Below are 26,577 nucleotides of genomic sequence, written 5' to 3'. Positions count from 1 at the left end.
GCATAATTATTCTTAAAAATTATGTGCATGGTTAACTATAAATTGACACAATATACACCTCAAAGTACAAAAACACCAATTTGCAAAATAATAATAAGCCCAAGTATATTGTCTGAACAATGTGAAATATGCGCAAAAATACTCTTTTTCTATAATGCCTCTGCAAACCTATAACCAAAAGTCAGTTAGGGAGTCGCCTACACGTATTCAATAATAACCTTTCCGGCATTTATGTTCATTTCAGGACATATTCCAGTATATCTTGCTCCTTCCATTGCCCTATACAATTGAAGACGGTCGCGGGTGGAAGTTTGTCTTGGGGCGTCGCCATTATCATGTGTTTTCGTCTTGCCGTCGGCGAATGCTGAAGACCTTCCGTGAGTTCCACCCATTTACCCTGTTGTTTCTGCAGCCTCCCACGCTGACAAGACTACTCTGTGATCTGCGGGGGGTCACTAACCCATCCCAGCCACGAGCCCGGTGGCTTAGAAGGCAGAGAGAGAGGTGGGCTAGAGGCTTGGGGTGTGTGGGGGATGCATCACGCCTAAACATATCGATGCCTGTGTTGTAATAGCCGTGTTGTAGATGCTTAGTGAGTCCCGTGTTAAAGCTTGTATATGACCCCGTATATGAAAATCACTATATATATAGTCCATAAATTGGCCTAAATGCGTTCATTTTGGTTGCGATATTAACGAATCTTATTGTAGATGGGTGATCTGGATTCTGCCTTGTGTATCATCTTATCCTTCTAAACTGGTCGGTTTTAACAAAAAGTTTCACCAGGGGAGACCTCCTTATTGGTCTGTAATGCCAGATACAAAATAAGACACATTGTTACTTGTTTCTTGTATTGGAGAAGCGAGCTATGACTGTTATCTCATTTGGATTTTCAAAGTCAAAACATTGCATCATAAAGTTTAAACAGGCAAAGCTACAGGTGTTAAGAATTGGTTTTGGTTTCCCATTGTGAAGGAGTGGAAGCCTGTTAAGCTTATTGAAAGTCAGTTGCCTAACTCTTGAGTACAAAAGGTACAGCGAGTTGTAACATTGTGTGTATGTATGTACAATTTACTCATTACAGTAAATACTAGTAGCTACAATTTAATATGAATAAAAGTTGGGGAAATCAGTTGATGCCATGAGGAGGATTTGAACCTGCTCGCTGGGTGCTCCCAAGCACACGCCTTAGACCACTGTACCATGTTATCACATAGGGAATCTAACCTGGTATTTGACTAAATACACAAGGGGGGTGGTCTCGGGCATGGAGCTGATACCACGTCAAGCTTTGATACATTACCTACGTACTCTTCGGTGTGGTATAGGAGCATATTACCCATGTACACTTTGGTGCGGTATAAGAGTTCTCCTCAAGGCTCACTTTAAATACACAAAAAAATCACATTACTCTGATGTATCAATGAGAAAATCAGAGCTATGAGGAAAATTTGAACCTCCACACTGGGCATACTCCTCATGGCTCCAACTGGTTGTCTCATCGATACATTGCATTAATGTGATTTCTTTGTGCATTTGAAGTGAGCCTTGAGGAGAAGAATTCCTATACCATATCAAAGTGTACATGGGTAATGTGTAAAACCTTGACTTAGTATCAGCTCGATGCCTCTGACCCTCCTTTGCGGATTCAGTTGAATCCCATATTCAGTGTGTTGGTTCGTGGGTCATTCAAAGCTTTAAGATGCAATATTAATATACAGGATAGCATAGTTTGTTTGTACGTTTGGTGTTGGTTTCACTTAGACGCTTAGCATTTAGGGGCCGAGACCCAGATCTGAGGTATTACCGAGGTAATAGATCCCACATCAGACTGAAAGCAACAAAGAATAAATTAATTAGAACTATTTGCAGATAATTAGGCATACCATGGGGAAAACATTATTTTTAGTCCAATTGTATATTAGATATCTTCCATGTTTCAACTTGAATTCCTGATATTTTTGTGGAATATTTTACAATGTACGTTTAATTTTTGTTATAAAGTTTTTAATTAATATGGTCTGCTTTTCTAAATAGCGTAGAACAGCCACATCAGTGTGAACTATACAGGGCATGTAGTAGGCTTGCAGGAGAGCTATAGCAGTGGTTTTCAACTGGTGGGTTGCAACCCCATAGAGGGTTTTTTGAGTACTGTATTTGAAAATAGAACTGTTCTCAAAAAAGTTAAGATCTGCTGTTCTATAGGGAAGGGTTCTTCTGCAGTGCTTGAGCTGTAGTTAATATATTCCCAACAATTACTAATTTGGTAAATTACTTGCAGCTGCTTCTCAGGACAGAATGCATCCTAAACACCAGGTATGATCGGGCCTGTGTTCTACCCCTCTATATCTGGAATGTCATAGTACTCAAGATTAGTCAATTATTTTCTCATTGTTTAATATACAATATTTACATCCCCATGGTTGTCAGCTGTTAGGAACAGCTGAGAGGAACAGAGGTACTGTTCCTCATTAATTTTCCCTATCCGTTTGATATCATTTGCAGGAGTTGCAAATTTTATTAAGGCAGCTACAAAATATATCTTTTATAAGTTTTCTTGGATTGAAGCCTGTCATATAATAATTAATTTGAGCTGTTCAAATAGTGAGATTTCTATTTGCTAAAGATTCTTTTTAGTATCAAATCTAAACAAATCATTTATTACTTGTATGTATGTTGTGCCTAAGAGCCAGAACTGCACTACTTGGCCTAGAGAGCAAGGTCCAGTTTGCCTAACAGGCAAAATGATTTTCATTATTTTTAACTACAGGTCCAGTATTTCTTTCCAGAGATAGATTATTATTGTTAGAAAAGAACCAATTATATTAGGAAGATGATTTACTGACCTAGTTATGTTAAGTGAGGTTAGGATAAGTTAGGTTTGATCAAATTTCTATTGTTAGTTTTGAATGAAAGTAAAAAAAAAACATATGTAATGTAATGGAAAGCTGTATCCTTCTATAAGAAAAAAATATTTGAAAAGTATAATATTTAAAGAAAATTTGGCTTCTTGGGCAACTCGACCTATTAGGTACAGCATACATACATACATACATTCATAAATACATACATACATTACCAAAGAGCCAAAGCTCAACCCTCACAAGCACAACTAGGTGAGTACATGTGCACACACTGACAGCCATGCATATATGCATACGTGCATGCACACACGCATGCACGCCACACATATGCACACCACATACATTCATATACACGTGTAGATGCATACATACATATACAATACAACAATACTGTATATAGTATTTTAATTATTTTTAAGCAATTACTTTTTTCACAAATTCATAGTTATCAGAAATCCCTACATGGTAATATTTTGATATAGCTGCAACTAGAATTGATAGTTGTTTTATTACATTACTAATATAGTTGATATAGTATAAAGATTTTTGCATGCATTAAGCTTAAGTTTTATCTTAAATTATAATTGTGTGTTTTGTATTTTTAGATACTGTACAGGATCATTCTAGTTTGGTAACGTGGATTAGCTTACCTTAATGTTTCTCATGTTATTGTCTGACTGGGCAATAAGTTCTTCCCGAGTCAGTAGTGCATTGTCCATATCAATGAGCCTCCAACTCCCTCTACCACATACAAAGTACAGCTCATCAGAATGAAACTTAATTGTTTTCAATGAACCATTTATGTTCCCATTTTACATAATTTTCTAAATTTGATTATTTTAGTGTATAAAATATTTTCTTGTAAAATATTTGCATAGCAGCACAGTGAGATCAGACTCCAGATCCTCATGGTGTGAGGCTGTGGCTTTAGCATCCTGTACTCTCCAGTAGACCCGGACCATTACAGTATGCTCCAAAATAGGGGTAAATGGCATATAACATTTATCCCCATGTTCCATGTTGATGGTCAGACTCGTACACAAATTTTAATCATATACAATACTGTACTGCCTTGACATTGTCAATGCATTACAGTAAAATGACAGGCAAATGTCGATACTAGTAATCTGCAATAAGTTGCGGAGCATTTAATTTGATCTAGTACAGTATTTTTTGGATTTTTTAATTAGGTTGACTGTACTGTATGACTGATTTATAATTAGTTTGAAATTATCAGATTAGCAAAGCCTGGTCCTAATTTGTGAAACTTTCAGGCACCTTCTTACTGTGAATGTTTGTACAGTATGAAAATACTGTACAAAATCAATATGTTGTGTTGATGATAAACACTTCAATAATAATTTAGATGGATCGTGTTTTGTACCTATGGCCACCAATGCTCTCTTTTTTATAATTATTCTATGATTTTTTCCTTTATTTTTTTTAACACATTCTGTTGTGGTTTATGGTATTGGAATTCTGGTAACAAATTTTTCTTAGCATGTAAAGAAAAGTATTACAGGAAAAAATATTCAGAACAGTCAGTTCACAACCAAACAATATTGGGTTTAAGACCCAACAAGACCAAGACAGTTTTGTCTTGGTGAGAAGAGAGATTAGGGTTGGTAAAAAAACAAACTGGTTTTTATCTATTTAATCAATAGATAAAAAATTGCAGGTTTAAATTTAAAAAGAAATATCTAACTAAGGTGGCCCACATTAAGCAAAAAAGTATTTTTTTTTCTTTAAATCTGCCTTGGGGTTTTGTAAACTAAAAGACTCGACCCAGGTGGGTAAGAGGGGTAGCTATCATGCTAATCATGCAAGAGACGGTTTCACTTTCACCAGGTGTGTGTGTTCACCCAGCAGTAAATAAGTACATAGATATTAGGCAACTGTTGTGGGTTGAATCCTGAGGAGAATTTGAGTTGGCTTAGAAAACCCCTACTGAGGATAGCAGGCTCCCTGTTCCTGACACTGGGAAACCATTAGATAACTGTTCCACAGAAACTGTTCTGTAAATTAGAACAAGAATTGATTATAATATTTGCGTTTAAAAACTAGTTACAGAGTTGATGTTTAGATTACAAATAAAAGAATATTTAAGTGATGTCTGTTCAAGACTAGTCTGTCATTCTAAATACTGTATTGAGATTTTGGATGTTGTCAGTTATTGCTATATGTGTGATTAAATTAACTATTTTGCTATGGCTTTATTTTTGTTAATATTTCCCTCCCCCCCACTCCACTGAGGGAAAGAAAATAGGTAAAAAACTAATGCTATATTGTACAATTGGCTGTACTTGTTAGAAAAGAAGAAAAGAAAGAAAAACTTCTTGAAGAAAAACTTCCTATCTAGTCCAATAGAATGCAGATTTGTTCATACCAAAAAGAAAAAAATTACCATTGTGTAATAGAAAATATGGTTCAAATAATGCGATACCAGGTCTTGGGTGTTTCCAAGACATGAAATATCATCATTAGATACAACCAATAAGCATAATCACCAAAGTAATTTTTTACTTACGTTTTCCCTTTTTATTTCATTCCCATGAAAAAAGGTGTGCTATTTTCATGTGTGCCATGAAGGAATATAATTATTAGTCTAATTTAATACCAGAACATTAATATTACCAATGATAGTATACTGTCTTAAATACTGTACAACCAGCCACTATACTTACCAAAGACTTTATGTATTTTAGTCATAATTTAAATATAAAATACTGGTACTGTACAGCCTTCTCTGGATGGAGAGCCCCCATGGGCTGCCCCGAGTGAGGCACTTGTTGTACCATGGCTTAGGGAAGCTTGCACAAGGCCTCTGACACCTCTAACTTATTCAGAATAAAGGCCAAGAATATTTCCCCTCAAAGAGGTGATTTTCTTAAATTCTTACGTTAATGAACAAGTGTGAGAGTAGCTTTACATGTCGGCTAATGACCAAGAAACGGCACTTGAAGTAATAGGTCGCGAGTCTGTACGTACTGTAATTGTTCTCTGCCACTTTGCTAGTTTCTATTAGAGCTTTTGTGCTAAGGGGACAGTTTTTCTTTTTATTTTATATATGATAAAAGAATTAGAGCAGTCAGAAATAAGTGTTGAGAAAGGGAAACAAATTACTGTATGTACTTCAAATTTTTAGGCTTTCAGTAGAGTTTATGTTGCCACAGTGCTTTCTTGCTTGCATGCATGTTTTTGCATTTTTCTTGTTGAAATGAGGGGGGGCTGCAAATTGTTGAAATTCCTATACGATTCAGGATCATAAATTTAAATTAATAAAGCTTAATGAATATTTATATATTACAGTACTTTATACAGTACAGTGTATTATATAAATCTTAATGAATATTTATATATTATAGTACTGTATACAGTGTATAGAACCAGTAGTTTAACTGTTGTTAAAATATTATGTAGCTTGGAATATATACGTAGCATTTAGACTGGCACAAAAACGTTTTAATTTATATTTTATTTTGGTAAATTATTTTGCTTTTTTGTTTCAGTTGAGGGCGTTGGTGTACCATGTCGAGTGTGCTTAACCGGTCGGCCTCCGTGATGAATGGTGGAACAATGTACTTTGGGGGGGCAGCTGGAATAGGTGGGAGTGGAGACAGTGGAGGGGGGGGAGGTGGCACGGCGTTGCGGGATTCATTGGTAGGGGTGATAGGAGCACGGCACTTAAGGGAGTCAACTACCTCCTCCCCCCTGCAGATATTTGTCCGAGCCAAGAAGAAGATCAATGATATTTATCAGGAGATCGAGGAGTATGTTGCAGAAGCCACACTTTTCATCGAAGGTTAGTAGATACTATTTCTAAATTTGTCTAATAAAGACCATTTTGATTCACATGCAGTAAATATATAGTTACTGTAGCTATCTAGAAAAGTAAATACATAGGTCATGTGTGACAGCATTTTGCTTATTAATTAACATTTGGAAAGGACATGTGGAATAGATTTTAATGGAACTGCACAATACAGTACTCATTGTGTCATATAGTGTCAAGTTACTCAAGATCTCTCTTATGTTGACAGGAGTACATAATGACAAGGGGCTTATTGGAGAGAAAGACCTTCAAGATTTTAAGGCTTATAGTGCCAAAGTGGCAGGCATTAAAGAGGTTCTGGCAAGAGACCACATGAAGGTAAGTAGATGCCTCTTGGAACGTTTCAGTTATTCGTTTTCGGAACGTTTTCAGAACGCTTTGTATTATTGCAATGTTGAGTTTTTTATTTTTTTTATTTTAGATGTACTATTCTGATGCTTTTTTAACCAATGTCCTACTTATCCTATGGACAGGATTATGCATTGTCAGGGCAAATTGATTTTCTGCACCGGCGGCACAACAATTTTTTTTCCGAATGTGTCTGTTAGATTGTATGCTGGAGTACATTTAATACAGAATAACACTCAGTGGAGACCAGAATATTTAAGCAATACACTACATCATTGTAGTATTAAACAAAACAAAATATTAATGAATTTTGTTATTTTTAATTATGGTGTTATTACAATTTCTCTTATTAGGTGGCATTCTTTGGACGAACATCCAACGGAAAGAGCTCTGTTATTAATGCCATGATGGGCGACAAGATCCTGCCATCAGGCATTGGACATACCACTAACTGCTTTTTACAGGTTAGTCATGTATTTGTTGTTCTGAAGGGAACTTTGCCTACTTTTCTGAGTGTTCGCTCAGTAGCGTCCCAAGCTGAATGCTAATACAGTGAAGTCCTAGGGAGACTTCCTGGTATGACATGCTATCCATTTCATCAAAGATACTTAAGCTCTTATCTGATGGATACTTTCATTATAGCCTGAACTTGTTTTTCTAGTCAGGTTCTTGTAAGTGCTTTTGCTTAAATATTTTAAAGTTTTGTAAAAAAAATATTAAACCTGTATTGTGTTTTGGTGTTCTGTACATTTATAACATATCTTTGGTAGATTGAAGGGATAGACTCCCAGGAGCCTTACCTTACCACTGAGGGATCCTCGGAGAAACAGAATATTAAGGGTATTGGGCAGTTGGCTCATGCACTCTGCAACAATAGACTCGGCGACTCGACTCTTGTACGCATTCATTGGCCTAAAACCCGATGCCCACTCTTGAGGGATGACGTTGTCCTCGTCGATTCTCCTGGCATAGATGTATCCGAGAGCTTAGATGACTGGATTGACAAGCACTGCCTGGATGCTGATGTCTTTGTGTTGGTTGCAAATTCAGAATCTACGTTGATGAACACAGTAAGTACAGTACTGTATATATTTTCAATATCATTGTCTTCATGTACACATGAAAAAAATATTTAAGAATATATAATTATTTGTTTTAGCGAATGGAAATTATAAATATGTAAAGAATGATGCGAAAAGGTTCGTAGATATGACTAGGAATAGGTTTTCTGAAGTGTTGCGGTTAGTCTTTGGCGTTAAGATGAGGACACTTACACAGACATTTCACAATTGACATAATAGATGTGAAATACTTTGTGTGAAGGAAGTTTATATAAACCATTGACAATTATAGCCAGTATATTGGTGTATTGTATGACTAAGTGTGTTATTCATGGAAAAATCATATTTTCCAATAACTTTGTATAATTTCTTTTCAGGAGAAGAACTTCTTTCACAAAGTTTCTGCAAAACTTTCCAAACCCAACATATTCATCCTCCAGAACAGATGGGACATGGCTGCCTCAGAACCGGAGTATTTGAATGAGGTGAGCAAGACTATTCTTTTATAATGCACTACATTATTTTGAAGTGGGCTGTGAAATAAGAAAATTTATATAAATACTGTACTGCATCTTATTAGCATGTGCATGTACGAAATATATAGACCCGACAAATTTTATAATGCAGTAAGCTATAATTTGCATCAAATTTCAAGATATATTGCCATGTAATTACACTGCACAAAATACAAAACTTCCATATAATGGATCCCTCTAAACAACATCAAATTCTTCTACCAGATTTACCCTCTGAAATTCGGATTTCTCTGAAATAAATCTAGATACTGTACTGTACCAGAGGGGCAAGTGGTTAGAGCTAAAATGTCAGTTCATTGTGTTAGTCATTTAATATTAATTTTAATTTGTTTAGTTTCTACCTATTGCTAATCTTTTTTTGAATCTTCTAAATACAATACAGTACTACAATGCATCTATATTTTGGAAATGTTTTATTAAGCCTGTATTGTAGTATAAATTATACAGAAGAACTTGCAATAAAACACTAATTGTATCTTCCATACCTAGTGTGAGGCCATACATACTGCTCATGTGTATTCCTTGTGTGCAAGGAATACACATGCCAGGTCTGTACTCTTATTACTCGAGCGTTTCTTTGGATAAGGCATATAATTATTTGTAAGGCGAAATCATATTATTCAACAAGGGTTGAACTTTTTTCAAGGAACTTTTTTACCATGAGTAAGAATACCGAGTTATTAAAGAAATGGGATTTTGGCTCGGGAATCAAGCGGCTGCTAGAGGAGTATGGGTTTGATACTAGTAGTGCTGTGCTTATAAAAAGCAAAAACAGACCATGTAGTCCATGAGTAAAAGGAATATTGTGACAAAAAACATTGAAACCTAAGTATGAGGATTTGGGTGATACTGTCTAGCAGCAGTTTTCACCCCATTGTAGTTTGGTATTTGTTGTCGGTGGGGCTCGGTTACAGCTGCAGATGAAAGAATGGCACAAACCTTGAACATTGAAGATGTCAAGGCCAGTTCAAAGTGGGTGCAGAGGTTTAACAGGTAAATTTATTGAATAGTCATTGTTTATGTTTGTTATTTATATATCATTAGCTGTAAGAGAAATCTGGACAATTTAACCCTCAGGCTGTGCCCCTATTATTTCCTAACAACCCTGTCGTGCGTAGGGGAAAAAATAAATTCAACATAATTATTTCTTTAAATATTGTTATAATGTACATAATGACTTAGCATGGCGTTGATTTTCCCTGATCGTGGGAAAGTAAAAAGGAAATTGTATGTGACATGCTTTGGCAGTGATGGAACAAAGAAGTCAGGCAATTTACGGGCATTGACAGCAGTGTTCCCCCACTGCTATCTGCTCCAGGGTGGGAGTTGCCATGACGATATTTTTATTTGAAGACTAAACCACACACCAGAAGCCAAGACGACGACGTTTCAGTCCGTAACCTCCAGGAAGGAGTGGTTCATTTATACTCGATGTTCTATTCAGTGTCACAGTACTATTCAAAATGAACTATGCTGGCTTAAAAATTTATGAAATATGCTTTTGTCATCATTAAAGAAATAGTTAAGGAAACGGTGTTCTGTATCAAGCATAATGATACAAGAACTTTTCTGTCAGTACAGAACTGGTATCTCATTGGGAATTGCTGTATTGTATTCATATTAATTGGCATAAAAGATGATGACTTAAACATTAAGTTTTTGTGTGGAAACTGTGTCACAAAGCACAGTTTCACAACTTTGTTATTGGTTTAAATTTTGAGTTAGAAAAAGATAATAAGCTTTTACCTAGTCAGTGTTCTAGTATTGATTGATTGTTGTGCTGTAGAACTTCAGAGTTTCTCCTTTGTGCCACATTGAATTGATACTTACTAGTATAAGGCATCTAGTATTAAATACAGTACTGTATAGGCTTGTTAACATTCACATGACTGAAAAAAAGTTGTTATTGTTGGTAAATTTCTTTTAGCATTGAATTAAATTTGAGCTAAATTAAACAGTATCTTTTTTCATGAGACTTTTGTTTTTAGAGGCCTGCTTGAGTGATACAGTAGTTGTAATTTATAATCACATTACACCACATCCCCACTCACTTAATGTAATCAGTACATAACATGTGGCTCTGGCTCTGTAATTAGTTATTAAAAGTACAGGTGTACATAAGGGACTCCATATGAACAATAGTTCAACTGATGGTTATATTTTATTGTATTTTGGGGGTCAGTGTAGAATAAATTCAAATAAGTGTGTGATTGCTTGTAAAAATAGTATAAGTTTAGATAAGAATATTTCAGTCTTCATGTTCGATAGAAACTTTGGTTTCTTTATTTCAAGTTGATACAATTTACAGTATATTATGGGATATGTATAGGAACTGCTAGAATGTATTAGTGACTTGAAACTAATCCTGGATTTACTGGGCACCATAGCCAAACACTGGGCAGAGTGAGGTAAGCTGTTTGATGGATCTCTTAACTGCTGCAGTTTCTTTATCTCTCTCTTTCTCTCTCTCTCTCTCTCTGTGCATGACTATTATTTATTCATCTTTTTTTTTTGTCTAGATACACCTCTGCTTACTTATTGTGTGTAGTCACTTATTTTGTCTTAAACTGTATAAGAGTATTTTTATATTGTGGGTAGTCAGTGAAAATAAATGATGAATCTGTATTTTTATAATGATGTAAATGTCATCTGTAATTAGAGCTGGTGCTCTAATACAGTTTCACATTTTATTTTTCTAAGACTGACGTGATATCCAGATCATTTAACGAGTTAAACTGCTTATGAATTACATACAACAGTTGCCCATTGTTTAGCTGTACGAGTCTAATATTTTAAACTATTGGTGGGGAGGGGGGGGCATTTGAATTTAGATAGGTATTTGAAATAGCTGTATATGTCTCATACCAGTTTATCATTATATGACTTAGGTATTCCCAGTAAGGAGTAGAATATTTGTCCAAGCCAAAGGGACCTATAAAAAGGCTCAATCAAATAACTCAAAGTTCTTCTAAGCATTACTTGGCATCACAATCACTATTTAGCAGTGTTCTTGCTATTCACTATGTTGCTCTTGGTCGTCATCCTCAGCTTGCAGTAGGTGGCACGCTGCACATGCAAACAGAGGTCATTGTTTCTGCTTTTTCTCACATACTTCCTACATGTCGGGCCACGACATGTAGAACAGATAGTGGGATTGTGCAATTAGTAGATATTTATTTTGTATTTGTAAGCATTGTGTATACAGTACAGTTATTGTCTCTTGTTATGGTTTGACTAGTGCTTCAGCAGCAGTAAGTCTCACCTTGAGTTAAAAGCTACATTCACATCTGTTTGGCAGTGCCAAACTTGAAACAGAACGTAGGCATTTATGTTGGTCACACATTTCAGGGTATGTTGCTCACTTTGATATGGTGGGAGCCGGGTCTATATTGTTTCAGCTACTTTATGGTCACAGGTCACAGTCAGGAAAGAATGTGATGAGCTTAGGGTCGGGGGGGGAGTTTGTCATTTTGTCCAGGATAATAACCTAGTGCAAAGGTGCCATTTGGCAATCCTTGCAATGCCAAGTAGGGCTTGAAAGGTTTTTAGCTTTATATGAATGTGCTCTCTGACTGTACTTTGGGCAGGACTGGGTGTAGGGTCTCTCTAATACCAGTATGACTTGGTGGGGAAAGGTTGAAGTATCCCCTTTTGTGATGGTGCATAATATTGACCTGTTTTTGACTGCACGAGATCCTAGCTGGGGGTCAATAGGCAACCAAGTGGGATAGCTCAAAAACTAATTTATTATTTGTTTATGCATGTATGTTAGCAGTATGTGGATGTTTGCACAGCATATTGCTCTTGGCACTTAGATGATCTGAAAATTCAGTTTTCTTTTTATTTATGCAGTACATATGATTGATACTTTCTGACTGCTATGCTTGACTTAATGAAATATACAGTAATCAACTTAAAAACAGAAGCTCTTGAGCATCAAAAATAACTGAAATTATATTTCAGTTAATGGACTGATTCAGTAGCAAAGAAGTTAAATATGTGCCAAGTGTTAAATAAAGTACTGTACATATAATTGTATAGGTTTTAGTATCCATCTGCAGTATTTATTCACAATTGCTGATTTCCATTTTTTCAGGTGCGCAAACAACATTTAGAGCGCACGATCGCCTTCTTGGTAGATGAATTGAAAGTTGTCCAAGGTCACCAAGCTGAGATGCGAGTGTTTTTTGTCTCTGCCAAGGAAGCTCTCCAGCATCGTGTCAGTGAAGCCAAGGGTCAGCCTAACAACAGTAAGCACAGCAGGGTACACCGGGATACATTTCACTAACATGAAAGTCCAAAGTCCATGTTATTGGGTGAAGTGTATGCGGTATTTCGGTACAATTTTAGTGCACGCTGGCATGCTCTTTAGTTGAGGAGTATAGAGGCAGAGAGAGGCAGTGGGGATTGTGAACAGCATATGTCATATGGTAAAAGATAAAGCTGTGGATGATTACTGCAGTGTTGGTGCTCGGTTCCTCCATGGTGCTATATTGTGTGGTAATGTAGTAACTGGGTGAATGCTTTGTATTTTATATATATATACTATTGTGTGTATATCACGAAAATAAACACGTGATTAAGAATGTGACAATGTCAGACCACGAAGGAAAAATGAAACAGGAAATTTCCTTAAGTACTTTCGTATATTAAATACATCTTCAGAAGGTGAAGATGTATTTACATCTTCACCTTCGTATTAACTAAATACATCTTCACCTTCTGAAGATGTATTTAATATACGAAAGTACTTAAGGAAATTTCCTGTTTCATTTTTCCTTCGTGGTCTGACATTGTCATATATACTATTTTTTCCCTATGCTGGTACCCTTGTTACCCCAGGCTGATGTGTCTGCCACCCCATGAAATTGGGATGTGGGGTAATATGATTTGATTTGATGTTACCGTCTCTGTCCTTGAAAAATACTAAATAATCCTCTGTAGATCACCTAACTTCCTCATGCATCACTACCCTTGTTCACTACTAAATACTCTCCCATACTTCAGTATCTATGTTCATTACCAACCATTATAATCTTGTGTTCGAGGTACTGCCTGAATGTGGTGAAGGGGACTGTATGCACTCATGCACACATTGACTGGAGTAGGTACTTGAACTTTAACAGAGTGGAGTTATCTTAAGGGGTTTTGGTATGGATGCAAGCGATTGGCGATGTTGCTCATTCTAACACTCAATTTGCATTTTTCCAGCTGCTGGATATCCAGAAGGATTTACAAGTCGCTATCTTGAATTCCAAGATTTTGAACGGAAATTTGAAGAGTGTATTTCAAAAACTGCTGTCATCACTAAATTTGAACAGCACACACAACGAGGAAAAAATATTGCCAAGTAAGGAGATTGAAATTTAGCAACTTTTTTCTAATGATCAACATTCAGAACACTTTTAGTGTAACATTATCTCTGAATATTTGATTGCGTGCAGGTCTAAGTAAAGCTTTAATTAATACAAGTCAGTGGTTAACATTTGTGAATTATATTGATTTGGTAGAAAAATGGAATAGACGGAACATTTGGAAACCTTTAAATAGAAGAAATTAAAGATTGTGTATTAATAATAAGGTAAACTGAAAGTTTGAGAAAGTTAATAAATGAAGAAGTGCACTGATTGTAATTTGTTCAAGTAAAAAATATACATGTAAACTGCTGTATAACCTGCATTGTATCAGGTGTAGACATGGTAAATTTGGTGATTTGTAAGAGCATATTGCAGTATCAACACTGAAATATATAAGGAACACGGAGTGCCTCAGTCCTTGGCAACTTACATCCCAACATTGACTTATTATATGATTCAGGTATTTTCTGCATTAGAGCAGATTTTAATACTTCTTAAACATTAGTCTGATTAAAATCTACTACTGCTATTAATACTATAATTGAAGTCTCCACCTTAAGTAGGAGACTCCGTGTGCAGTGTCTTGCAGTAGTGTACACGATTAGTTTTGAGGTATTTTTGTTTCTTATTCTGAACAGTGAGATTGGACAGAATGTTGGAAGACTGATGGAGCGAGCGTGGCAGGAGCGGGAACAGAAGATGCAGGAGAGGCATGATGTTTATGCTAGGCTAGACCATACGGAGAGGGAACTCACCGATGTTACTACTCAGATGAAAGAGAAGATATGTTCTATTGTTGAAGATGTTGAACGAAGAGTAAGTGAAGCGAAACTTTGTGTAAGATGATTTTAAACAAAAACCTTGGTATATCATCAATAATTTTTAGACAATTGGTTTTAGTTTGTAATATATTTGAAGAGGTTTAAACTACATTGCAATGTAAAATATTATCCAGGTTTAATCGTAATATACTGTTTAACTTAACACTGTTTTAACTATATTGATGAATTCATTTCAGTTTAAAATGAGCATATTACAAACAGAATGGAGACTTACCTGAATGGAATAATGTTTGAACCCTCTTTGATGCAAAAGAACTTTACTGGTTTATGTGTAGATTACATGAAGGAGTTTGAATGGATAGAAATAGGAGCTGCTTTTGTAATGAGCCAATTGGCCTTCTGCAGTTTTCTTTATTTGTGCATGTTTATATTTTGTCTGGATCTTGTTATTTACAGTACAGTATTATATTCACAAATGTGTTATATTTTGTATTTGTGCAAATTAAAGACATTTGCCCATATTTTGATACCATTATCACTTGGAGCAAGTGTGTTTATATTAGCCTAAGCTCCACAGTGTCAAATGCATCATTAACAAACCAAATAATAGAATTGAGTTAACCTTCAATGTTGCCACAGTGTTTACTGTGGAGTGACAGTAGGCCCCATGAGGAAGACAATGGTTCTCTTACACAAACTGGGTTGTGCTTGCAGTAACTCTGGTTCTTGTGTAACTCAATGATTTAGGAATTTACTAGAAAGATTTAAGAATATCATTACCAGGGCTAAGTGATCTCGTGAGGATACTAATCCATGTGGCATTACTTGTGACATTGCTGGTCCATTCATTGACTCTGATAGATAGCGGAGTTCAGATGCTCTCTGGGTGTGACATAATACACCCTTCTCAGGAGTTTTTCATATTCAAGGTAGTAGTTTTAAAGTTTTGTTGGCTGGTGGAGTGCATAAATGGTTTTATTTAGGTAAGTTACTGTTCAAAATGTAACATTTATGCACTTGGCTGCTCTAGTGATTTTAATACGCTTAGTATTTTTCACCCTAATTTTTATACTGGACAGATGCAAATATTTGTAACTTACTTAAAGTTTGTTTTCCACACAGGTATCTAATGCTCTTAATGAAGAAATTCGGCGACTCTCAGTGCTGGTGGATGAATTTAATGAGCCGTTCCATCCAGATCCCTTAGTATTAAATGTATTTAAGAAGACGCTCCATGCTCACGTGGAGTCGGGGTTGGGGTCTAACCTGCGAGCTAGACTGTCTTCAGCTTTGGCTCTCAACATTGAAAGCAGCCAGGCAGAAATGACCAGTAAGCTGTACTGCTGTATTTTCATTCTGCTTATTTTATTATTAAAATTGTAGCATTTAATTATTTCTTGTTTTGTAATTAAGTTCTTATGTAGAATGTTTAGTGCATATGTGGTTAATGATGTTATGAGTGACTGGTTTGATGATAATGTAAGTATGTACCAGGGTTGTGTGATGTCACCTTAGTAATTCAGTATATACATGAGTGGGTCATGAAGCAGGTGAGCATGTTAAAGAAAAGTGTAAACTTAGTGTATAAGCCTAATATCAGTAATTAGAGTACAGTATGTCAAATTTAATATGACACTATGCAGCTGATACAATACTTTTCACTGAGAGTGAGAGATTTATGTAGACACGCCTAAAATGGTATCATGGAGTCATTATCATTACCCAACTGTAGCTATGGGAGGAAAGTTATGCGTGTGGTGTCATTGCCCAAGTGTAGCTGTGGGAGGAAAGTTATGTGTGTGGTGTCATTACCCAAGTGTAGCTATGGGATGAAAGTTATGCGTGTGGTGTCATTACCCAAGTGTAGCTCCGGGATGAAAGTTACGCTTGTGGTGTCATTACCCAAGTGTAGCTACGGGATGAAAGTTACGCGTGTGGTGTCATTACCCAAGTGTAGCTACGGGATGAAAGTTACGCGTGTGGTGTCATTGCCCAAGTGTAGCTACGGGATGAAAGTTACGCTTGTGGTGTCATTGCCCAAGTGTAGCTACAGGATGATAATTACACTTGTGGTGTCTCATCTTCCCAGTGTGTGTATGCTGGTAACTATGAAAAGAAAGTGCTTAGCTAGTATGATTATATAGTATGTGGGAGAGAAGGCTGTTAAAAGGTAATGACAATTACACAAAAAGGTAATGTTTGTGGTGAAGTACTTAAAGTGATCAATTAATTTAAATACCTGGGAGATTTGATTGATAAATAGGAATTTGTACAATCAGAATTGAAAGTAAATTCAGTCAAGGGAGGAAAGTGGCTGGTGTAATGAAAGCCATCATTAAGAAAAAATAGAAATAGATAAAGTAAATAATGATGTAAATGCTAGTGCCTATACTAGTACAGTCGGGAATTAGAGCAGTATAAATTAACAGTCAGAGAATATGTGGTGTTATGTGAACAGAGAAAGAAATAAAACTCATGGAAAAATGTGGAACTCAAAAGTTGATAGGTCGAGGAAAGTGCACCAAGATGGTTTGAGCATGATGGATGAATAATGAAAGGTTGGTGGTAAGGATATTTGGATGAATTTGAAGGTAGAATGAAGAAAGGAGGGCTGGGAAGATGACGGATGGCCAGAGTGAGTAAGTATGAGAGGAAGCAGGGATTTAGTGTGATAAATGTAGAGATACGGTAAAGGGCTGTGTGGAAACCATTTTATAAAGAGTGAATGGATTTCAATTATTATTCAACTCTTAAATGGGGATAGATGCATTTCTGACCAATACTGTCACATTGTTTTTATATTTTTATTCTATCCTTTATTCATTCTTTTTATCAGGTAGTTTTGCATAATGTTTATTGTGTTTTATAAAATATTAGCATCATGACACATTTTAACAATAATGCCATACTTTATGGAATGTAGCTCTTGGCTATTCAAAAGATGCTTCTTGTTGGACATTGCTGTTGGCATTTTGCATTACTGAGTTCTGTATTTCTTGTATTGTTTAGAGCAACTTAACTAGTACTTCTCTCTTCACCCAGACCGAATGCTAGCTCTCCTTGGAAAGGAGAAGCGTGAATTGGCTGCCACAATGTTGCCCAGACGAGAACCATTTGAGATTCTATACCGCCTTAATTGTGAAAATCTTTGTGCTGATTTTGTGGTGAGAAACTTAGTAGAATAGACAACAGTATACATTGTCTTTATTTTTGTTACATTATATACAGTATATATGTGTACAGTATATACGTTTGTGTTTTGAATTTTTCTTACTTTATATTAAGTTTGTTAATATTAATATTAATTGGTTTTTCTATTACAGGAGGACATAGAATTCAAGTTTTCTCTTGGACTGGTATCTCTAGTTCAACGTGTCTTGGGAAAAGCCAGCAGCCGCATAGTAAATCAGAGACACAAGGAAAATGTAAGCTTTATTTGATAAGAAAATAAACTTTTTTAAGGCAAATTAAATTAAATTTCTTAGTTTTATTTCATAATGTTTATAGTATATTAGCATTTTCTCTTGACTAAACATAATTTAAGTGACGGTTCATGAGATATCTTTCCTATGCTTTACTGCACTTGATAATCTCAGATATCCAGGTGAAATATTATCTTGTTAGTATGATCCACATGAAGGAAATGGCTTTCTTAATCAGTTGGTGATGCCAACAGTCATCATATATGGTTTAGTCACCACACATATATGTATATATACGGTACTGTATATCTTCTGGATACATTTGACTCGTAATTATAAACTTCTGGACTAATTGAAATTAAGCTTTGCACCATTATGATCCTTGAATAAAAATTGTTTGGTATTGGTAACACTTTGATTAAAGGAAGCACGGTTACAGTATTTAAGAACACTCGGACTAAAAACACTTAAAAGTCACAAGTACAGCTCTATATCTGCAAGGAGCTGCAGTTGGACAGAGTATGGTGTAAGCTTGGCAACAATATCCAAGTTTTAATAATCATAGGTCATTGTCTGAACGAGTTAGTTTCATTCTTTTTCCAAGAGGAGTGATCACATAATTCTGACAAATAGGTGTTATTTTATAACATAAATTTATGTTAATTTCAGAAAGTATTTACTTGTGGAAATAATGCAGTAGAGATACCAAAGTAATAGTGTTTAAAAAAGGTTCCTTGTTCAGGCAACTTGGTGAGAAATATAGCCACCCATGAGTGTTTCTGAAGTGAGACCTGAGTAACGTGTCTTGTCTTGTGGCATCCTCACACAAGATATTTGTTACACAACTGCTTGAAACTGTTGATAATTTGTAAAAAGAAATTGCAGGAATAGCTAATTAATGTTTTGTCAATTAAAAACTGCAAATCAAAGTACTGTACTGCATTTCCACTGTGATACTCTATTCCAGACAGCTGTTTGGTGTATGTTCTGTCACTTGCATGCAATTGGTGGTAACACTTTCAATGTTGTATATATAGGTCAAATTTTTAGTATCTACTGAGTAATGTATAGTATAAAACTGACACAAAGTAATGAAATTTGCAACATGGTGATTACTTAATACAGTTGATAGTGAAATTGTGTGATGAATCAAATATGTCTGAAGCATTACTAATGATCATTCATTGACATGCAGATTATGAGATAAATATTAAGCATATTGAGGAGGATTTTAATGAATTCTACTGCTTAAAATCCCAGGCGATCTACCCTGATGCAGATAATACAGTATTAATTTCTTTGAATTTATGTTTGCTTTATGCAGTGTGTGATGGAATGGAATAGTAAATTTGAAATCATTTTCAGATTCCCCGGAGTGTGCCGATGACTCCATTAACACCTAGCAATGAACCACAGTTTGGCCTACCCCAAGATGACTGGTCCATCATCAGCCGCTTTGCTGTTTCCGGTATAGGCTCTCAGGGTACTATGGGAGTTGCCCTTGCATTAGGTCTGGTAAGTCTTGTTAAACTCCAGCTAGAACATTAATATTAATGAAGATTTCTATTCCTTGTGCTAATTTTGAAATGACTGTACAGTGGTACCTTGGTTCACGACTGCCATAGATTACGATTTTTTTGGTATACGACGTCAAATTCCTAGTAAAATTTGACTTGGTGTATGACATTTGCCCTGGAATACGACATCTGTTGATTGATGAAGATTAAGCCACCCCAAGAGGTGGCACAGGCATGAGTAGCCCGTAGACATCTGTTGATACTTGTATGGGTCGAGCGAGCGCGTGGTCTGTTGGGCATGGGCGAGGCACGCTCAGTTTACCAGTGTCTCCCACCTAGTGACAACCGCACTTGAATTCTTTGTAAAGAATTTCATTGTTTTTCTCTCCCCCTCCTCACCATCATCCATACGCCAACAAGAGTTCTCAGTAAAGATAAGATGTATGATAGTACAACATATGAGTTGTGTTTTGTATAAAATGTGTTTTAAGTCTATATTTTTGGGTGTGTGGAATGGATTAATTCAATTTACATTATTTCTTGTGGGAAAATTTGTTTGAGGCATTAACAAACCAATCATTACTTCTTTTCTGTTGCATTCTGATTATATATTAGTGCTTTATTTGATCATTAGAAACACCTCACACAGCCGACATTAGTTGTCCTTTCTTTTACTATACACGAGACCATTCATTTCCGATCATTTTGATACAAATGATGATAATTTGATGTACAAATTATGCTTTGCATTCAAAATTTATTAGATAAACTTTATTAATTTAAAACTCTTTTTGACCTTTCCTGCTATATCATCATCAGATCAATCCTTTGTACACATAAAGAAAAGTATTTATAAGTATCTGTGCACTGTAAGATTATTAAAGTTTTTGTGACTTGGCAGTGCTCGACATTGTTCATACAACTTGTCTTGTGAATATACACGAGAGCATTTATTTCTGAGTATCAAACTCAATGTTTTTAACTATGTACTTTAAGATTTGAGGAAACCATAGTGCAACTGGCCCATTCGAGGCAGCTCTTGTTGATATCCACCTAAACAGCTGTCTGGAATAGAGTATCACAGTGGAAATGCAGTACAGTACTTTGATTTGCAGTTTTTAATTGACAAAACATTAATTAGCTATTCCTGCAATTTCTTTTTACAAATTATCAACACCAAACCTATGCAAATCAAATAGGTTTGCATACAAAACAAGGAAAGGAGCAGTAATAGCCTCATGAAAATATGTATGGCATTCACTGTATAATAATAACAATCCTGCAACTGGAAATTATGTATTAACATTCATAGATTAACGTCTACAAAAATATATATGTACACCCTGGAAACACAAACCGAAATTGTCTCTATTTTCTGCTCGTTACAACTTTCAATAAAGTTGTTTACATCTTGGCTTAATGTGTTTATGACGTATTAGAACGTTGTTACAACTTGCTATTTTGGTTGTTATAACTGGTTAGGAAATGTTAAAACTTGTTCGATCGTTGTACCAACGTCGTAGTTTTGGTGTGTGTTTGGCAGGCATAGACTGGAGTCACTTGCTGTAATTCACGAGCTGCATCTTTGTATCCTTGCCTTCACTGTTGTCCATATTTTTTCATGCAATGATTATGCAGCCTGCACTAAGATATGATGTCTTTCTGGCTGTTCAATTGTCCTGTTTACACTTTTAATTTGTATTTTTTTTGTTTTGGAGCATATAAGATATGTATAGTAGTATGTTTCATTCTGTTGATGACTTCCCACCTCACAATTGTGGTAAATGGGGCTGTGATGATAATGACACTGTTCATTTACAGATGTTCAAAACAGTAGGATGGCGCTTGATAGTGCTGACTGGGGGTATTTATGGTTGTCTTTATGCCTACGAACGTCTGACGTGGACCAACAAGGCAAGAGAACGCGTGTTCAAGAAGCAGTATGTGGATCATGCAACACGTAAGCTACGACTCATTGTAGACCTGACATCTCACAACTGCTCTCATCAGGTTCAACAGTAAGTAGCAAGATAAAATCAATCTTGATTTTTTACAAAGAATTTTTTTTTATTAATTTATTATAAATAAATTGATCTCATATTTTGGATAATGTTTGGCATTATCAAATCCAAGTGAAAAAACTAGATTTGTAAATGGCTGTATATTTATAATTCACTTAGTTTACAATATTCAAAGTACATTATTCATTTAAACAAGGACAAATTAATAGCAATAGCATAACACTGATTCATTACAATTCTGGCTGAACTGACTGGGTGTACAGCAGAGTTAATCAAACTTACAGTTTTAGTGAAACTTAAATCATTTAGCTTACAACTTGAGAGTTGATATATATGGTAATACTGTACACTGTGTACTAGTAATGACAACAGTACAGTCTTTGTAAAAATATCAGCTGAAGTAAGTAGAGTAGCAATAAATTAAAAATAATTGGTTACAATTTATCAACATTAAACATTATATTGTAAATGATAAAAGATACCACAACTAACTTCATTTAAAGTGGGAAGTCAATAAGATACATATAATTTGAAAGATAGCCAACATATACTAATTATACCATGAAGTTATAGAAAATTGCACTGCTAATTGTGAAATCTATGTAAATTACTTGGTCCATTTCAACTACATTTAGTAGAAAAGATACATTACATGATTTACAACTTTTAGGGAACTGAGTGGTACATTTGCCCGCCTATGCCGCTTGGTTGATGACAGCACCAGTGAGATGCAGCGGGATGTTCGATCCCTAGAGCGTGAGGTGCAGCAACTTGAAGACACTACAGCAACATCAAAGAAGCTGCGTAACAAAGCTCATTACCTCATTAATGAATTGGACATCTTCCAGCAGACATATTTATCATCAGATGAATAAATGTTACTACTCATTTTATATAATTAGGAAAAATACAGTATCAACTAATTTTTAAATGCATATGTTGACATTTTAAAAATTTTAGTGATTTCAGGGTTTATGTTTGGGTCCATTTTCTAAAAGTCATGTCAAACTGGCTTAAAAGATTCATTTATCTGAAATTGCATTAGACTACGGCAGTGAGTTTATACATGTTATTTGTATGAAATTTAAATTAAAAGACAAGTTTTTCCGTAAAACTAACAATGTGCCTAACTTGGTTTAGGGGTCAGGAAATGCATTTTTTAATTGCCAGTGTTGTATGTTATAGAAATTTATTGTTTGATGCTTGATTTATGATGTGTGTATCTTGTGTACTTGTTGGAAATTTACTAATACCTAGATTTTTTTAGCTGGAAGGAATATAGTTACAGATATGTTGTGGAACACAGATAAAAAAAAAATTGTATTTGTTCGAGGTAAGTAATGAATATTTACTCCAGTTTAAAGAGTTTTTAATTCTCTCGGAATGAAAAGAACTTCTTGCTGCAATTTTAAGGTGTGTTCATTAATCCCAAAGAACATTCCTTTATAAATTTCACATAATCTCAAAGAATTTAATTGCTTTTACAGTACAGTCGCCTCACATTATACAGTATAGGCTCTGAATATACAGAGTTTCATCTATAAATTAGGAAACAAATTGTGTACGTGTTTTGCTAAACTTGCATTAATGAAATATTTAATATATTTAATTGGTAAATTATTAACAAATTAGAGGGAAATCAACAGACTAATTGATAGTGGCCCACACACCTGCTAGGAAACACTCGAACACACCGCTTCTGTGACTAACCATCACATACTTATTGACACGCATGCTGTGTCGGCCACATAGTTATGTCATAGGGGCAAGGGGAATGGGGGGCTTTCCAAGTTTCTAATTTCCAAGCAAGGCTGAAACAGTGTGAACCAGTATTAGTAAAAGAAAATTAATAAATATAGATTAATGTACATTGCAGGGATTGATAACACACTGCATGGTGTAGCCTGTTTTGTATGCCACCTGGTACAGTAATTTATTTCTCACTTTTCTGAACATAAGTATTTATAATGATTTTGTATAAAAGTAGATTAACGTATAAAACTAGTTGATTAATGTTTCCATATTTATTTTGTGTGAATTGGCAAAGTATATTAAGACAAAATTCCAGAATGGCATATCTGATGACAGTAGAATAGGTACAGCCAGTATACATGTAATGAGCATGAACACTAGTATCTGACATACAGAATTTTGCTCTGTTACTAGTATTTTAGGTTACGTATCTGTTCTGTATAGCAAGGTATGCTTGTATAATATGGTATATTTTCAACATTAGTGTTGTGTTAAACCAGCATGAAGATTGTTGGAGATCCAAAAATCTAATTTGAAATCGTTACAAATAAATGTGTTTTAAGTACAGTAGTGCTGTACTCGAGATTTATGATGTTTCGTTGAACATGCACTTCATTGCATAGCAGTCTGTAGGATGCACACCTGATTGTGATCAGAGTGGTTTCTTGCAATGTTTCCTCTTAAAATAGTAGCCTATTTTACTGTTTGAAGAAATGTAATAATTGGGCCCAGTGTTGTATCGAGGTATTGAAACAAAGCTTAGTTACGTGTGATATTACACTGGTTGTTTTAAATATGTTTACAGGTTTCAGCCTATTTTAGATTTTCCCATATTGATGCTGGATGTTGGTTAATGCCCCAAGAAGTGCATGTTGTGACTCGAGCTGTGCAGTTTGAACCCTAAACACTTGTTTCGCTGATCGTTACGTGCGGCCTGGTGCTTCTCGGTTTAAGAATCGCACATTTGTTTGAATCCATGTTGTAATTAGTATTATATTGAAGGAAGATTTATATACAGTACATGTATGTATGTATGTGTATTATACAGTATATGTATCTTTATTGATTCATTATCAGACTTGCCTTGCTTTAAACCAGAAATTTTTTTGAAATGAAAGTCGTGTATGATATACATTACATAGAAGTTTGATTTAATGTATTAAAAGATTTTGTTATAGAGTTTACAAACAAATGTAACTAAAGATAGTATCCCAATCGTCCAGGCATACAGTGTGACGATGGCTTCGTGGTGTTCATTGTATGACACGTTTATTTGGCCCACAGGTTTTCTAAGCTTTCATATTATTTATTATAAAGCATCACAAATGTTTTACTCGGATAAATACCATTGGCAGAACTGTAGGTTTGCAAGGTGTGGCTTCCTAAACGATCCAACATTGGTTTGCTTCCCTTGATGTACAAGGGAATTCTAGCCTGCAATTCTAGTTTATTAAGATTTGTAATGGCATATGCATCATGTCCATTACTAAAATAGGTAAATGTACTGTAACTTTTAACACACTAACCGGACCTTATCTGGTGGTGTACCTGTGATGCAAGGACTATTGCAAATTGAAATTTACCAGCACTGTAGGTTAGGATTGACAGTACCCAAAAAAAAAGTAAGCTACTTTTAATAAGTAATTGGTGAATAGGCTTCATGTACTGTTGTGCTGTGAGTAAAGGTATATTGTTATTGTAATTATTTTTGTATGCATTTTAAGATTAATAATTGATATAAATATGTCAATTTGACTTGTTTGCACCATAATTGAAAGAAAAATTACCAGGTGAATGGTAGTTTGATTAGCTGTCGATTCCTATAATTTGGAACCAGTCATAAATTTAAGATAGTTACTACTGTACAAGAGAATAAGATGTCATGCTACAAACAGAAGACAATTCTTTAGTTTAAGAGTCTATTGAAATGGACCAAAATAAGAAATGGATTATGTAAAGCAACTGTATTATGACATTATATAGTATGTCCGAAACGTGATTGGCCTGTAGGATCATAAGCCTTATTAGATCAAGGTGGGGTTGGGGGGTGGGGCAACTAACTCGCTACTGAGAGTTACTTTGTTTTCCTCATTTTCTTTACCGCTAGTTTTTCTTCTATTTCTAAATAGTATGTTGGTGGATAATACATGTGGCACCAAGATTGTCTGGTAACCTTATCATCAACCAGATATGATCTTTATATTGACCCACATACAGCTTATTTATCCAGGTTGGGTGAAATCCCTCACTGATAAATTTATTTATTACTTTATAGATAAAATTCCAAAGAATGGGTAATATTTTAAATACTGATAGTGTTAATGTTGGACTTTACTGAACTTGGTCAGCTGGTGCACATCATTCATTAAGCTTGTCTTGGCTTCAAAAATACACCAAGAGGCTACTGTGCAAGTACTGTACATGATTTTATGTATGTATATATTATCAGATTAGTTACATAATAAATTTCTAGTCACTAATACATCGGCTTCTATTATGCTGGTAATATTTCTATGGTTTTGTCACTATGGACCGTGGTGGCAAGCACTGTAGTGTTACCTTCATTTCTTGTATATTATGCAGCTATTTATCTGGGTACACACTGTGTCAGCAAGTAAACAAGGTTGTGTGAAAGGTTGTCCAAGTGTGAAAACGGTATATTAGGAATCATAAAGCATGCACAAAAGAATGTGTTTAAAGTATATATTATTGACACTAATACATAGTTTTCTCTTGGAGTATGACAATATGTACTGCAATTATTTTGAGCCTGATATTGTAAAGTTAGCCAGGTTGTACATTAGTGGAGTCATGGTTTTTATATTGGTAATACGTCATTTGTTGTGTAAAAAGTGTGCTGTAATGTTTGTCATCTAATAGGTTTATATGTAAATAAGATACATTTTTGCGATTGAAATCCTCATCATTTGAGTCATTTCAATTTTCATATTATCTAGTATATATTTTCATGTCTGAGATGTACAGTCTGTTGTATTGTAAATAGTGTAAACTGCCAGACATAATGTAGATGAAATAGAGCATTTGCCATCCTCTTTACTGTGTTTCCTACTTAAACCTTATCTCA

At 35.2% G+C, this 26,577-nt stretch overlaps 1 protein-coding gene across 6 annotated transcripts; it reads left to right on the top strand.

The window, feature by feature from the left end:
- The first annotated feature begins 233 nt into the window (after nt 1-233).
- Nucleotides 234-26,545, top strand: Marf (Mitochondrial assembly regulatory factor). 6 transcript variants are annotated; one of them, XM_045740542.2, is made up of 17 exons: nt 319-504; nt 2,282-2,316; nt 6,374-6,666; nt 6,905-7,014; nt 7,398-7,508; nt 7,815-8,114; nt 8,483-8,590; nt 11,029-11,049; nt 12,738-12,891; nt 13,853-13,991; nt 14,637-14,814; nt 15,903-16,110; nt 17,823-17,944; nt 18,104-18,205; nt 19,568-19,717; nt 21,541-21,737; nt 22,411-26,545. In XM_045740542.2, the coding sequence occupies exons 3-17, from the start codon at nt 6,393-6,395 to the stop codon at nt 22,613-22,615; spliced, it is 2,379 nt and encodes a 792-aa protein (XP_045596498.1). In that variant the 5' UTR covers nt 319-504; nt 2,282-2,316; nt 6,374-6,392; the 3' UTR covers nt 22,616-26,545. The 6 variants fall into 6 exon arrangements, with proteins under 6 accessions (XP_045596497.1, XP_069179787.1, XP_045596498.1 ...); XM_045740541.2 differs by lacking the exon at nt 2,282-2,316 and having other exon boundaries at nt 234-377; XM_045740540.2 differs by lacking the exon at nt 2,282-2,316.
- The last annotated feature ends 32 nt before the right edge of the window (nt 26,546-26,577 follow it).

Source organism: Procambarus clarkii, chromosome 13, assembly GCF_040958095.1.
Source record: "Procambarus clarkii isolate CNS0578487 chromosome 13, FALCON_Pclarkii_2.0, whole genome shotgun sequence".
Lineage (NCBI taxonomy): Eukaryota > Metazoa > Arthropoda > Malacostraca > Decapoda > Cambaridae > Procambarus > Procambarus clarkii.
Note: the sequence above shows the minus strand (reverse complement) of the source record. Positions and strands in the feature narration are given on the sequence as shown.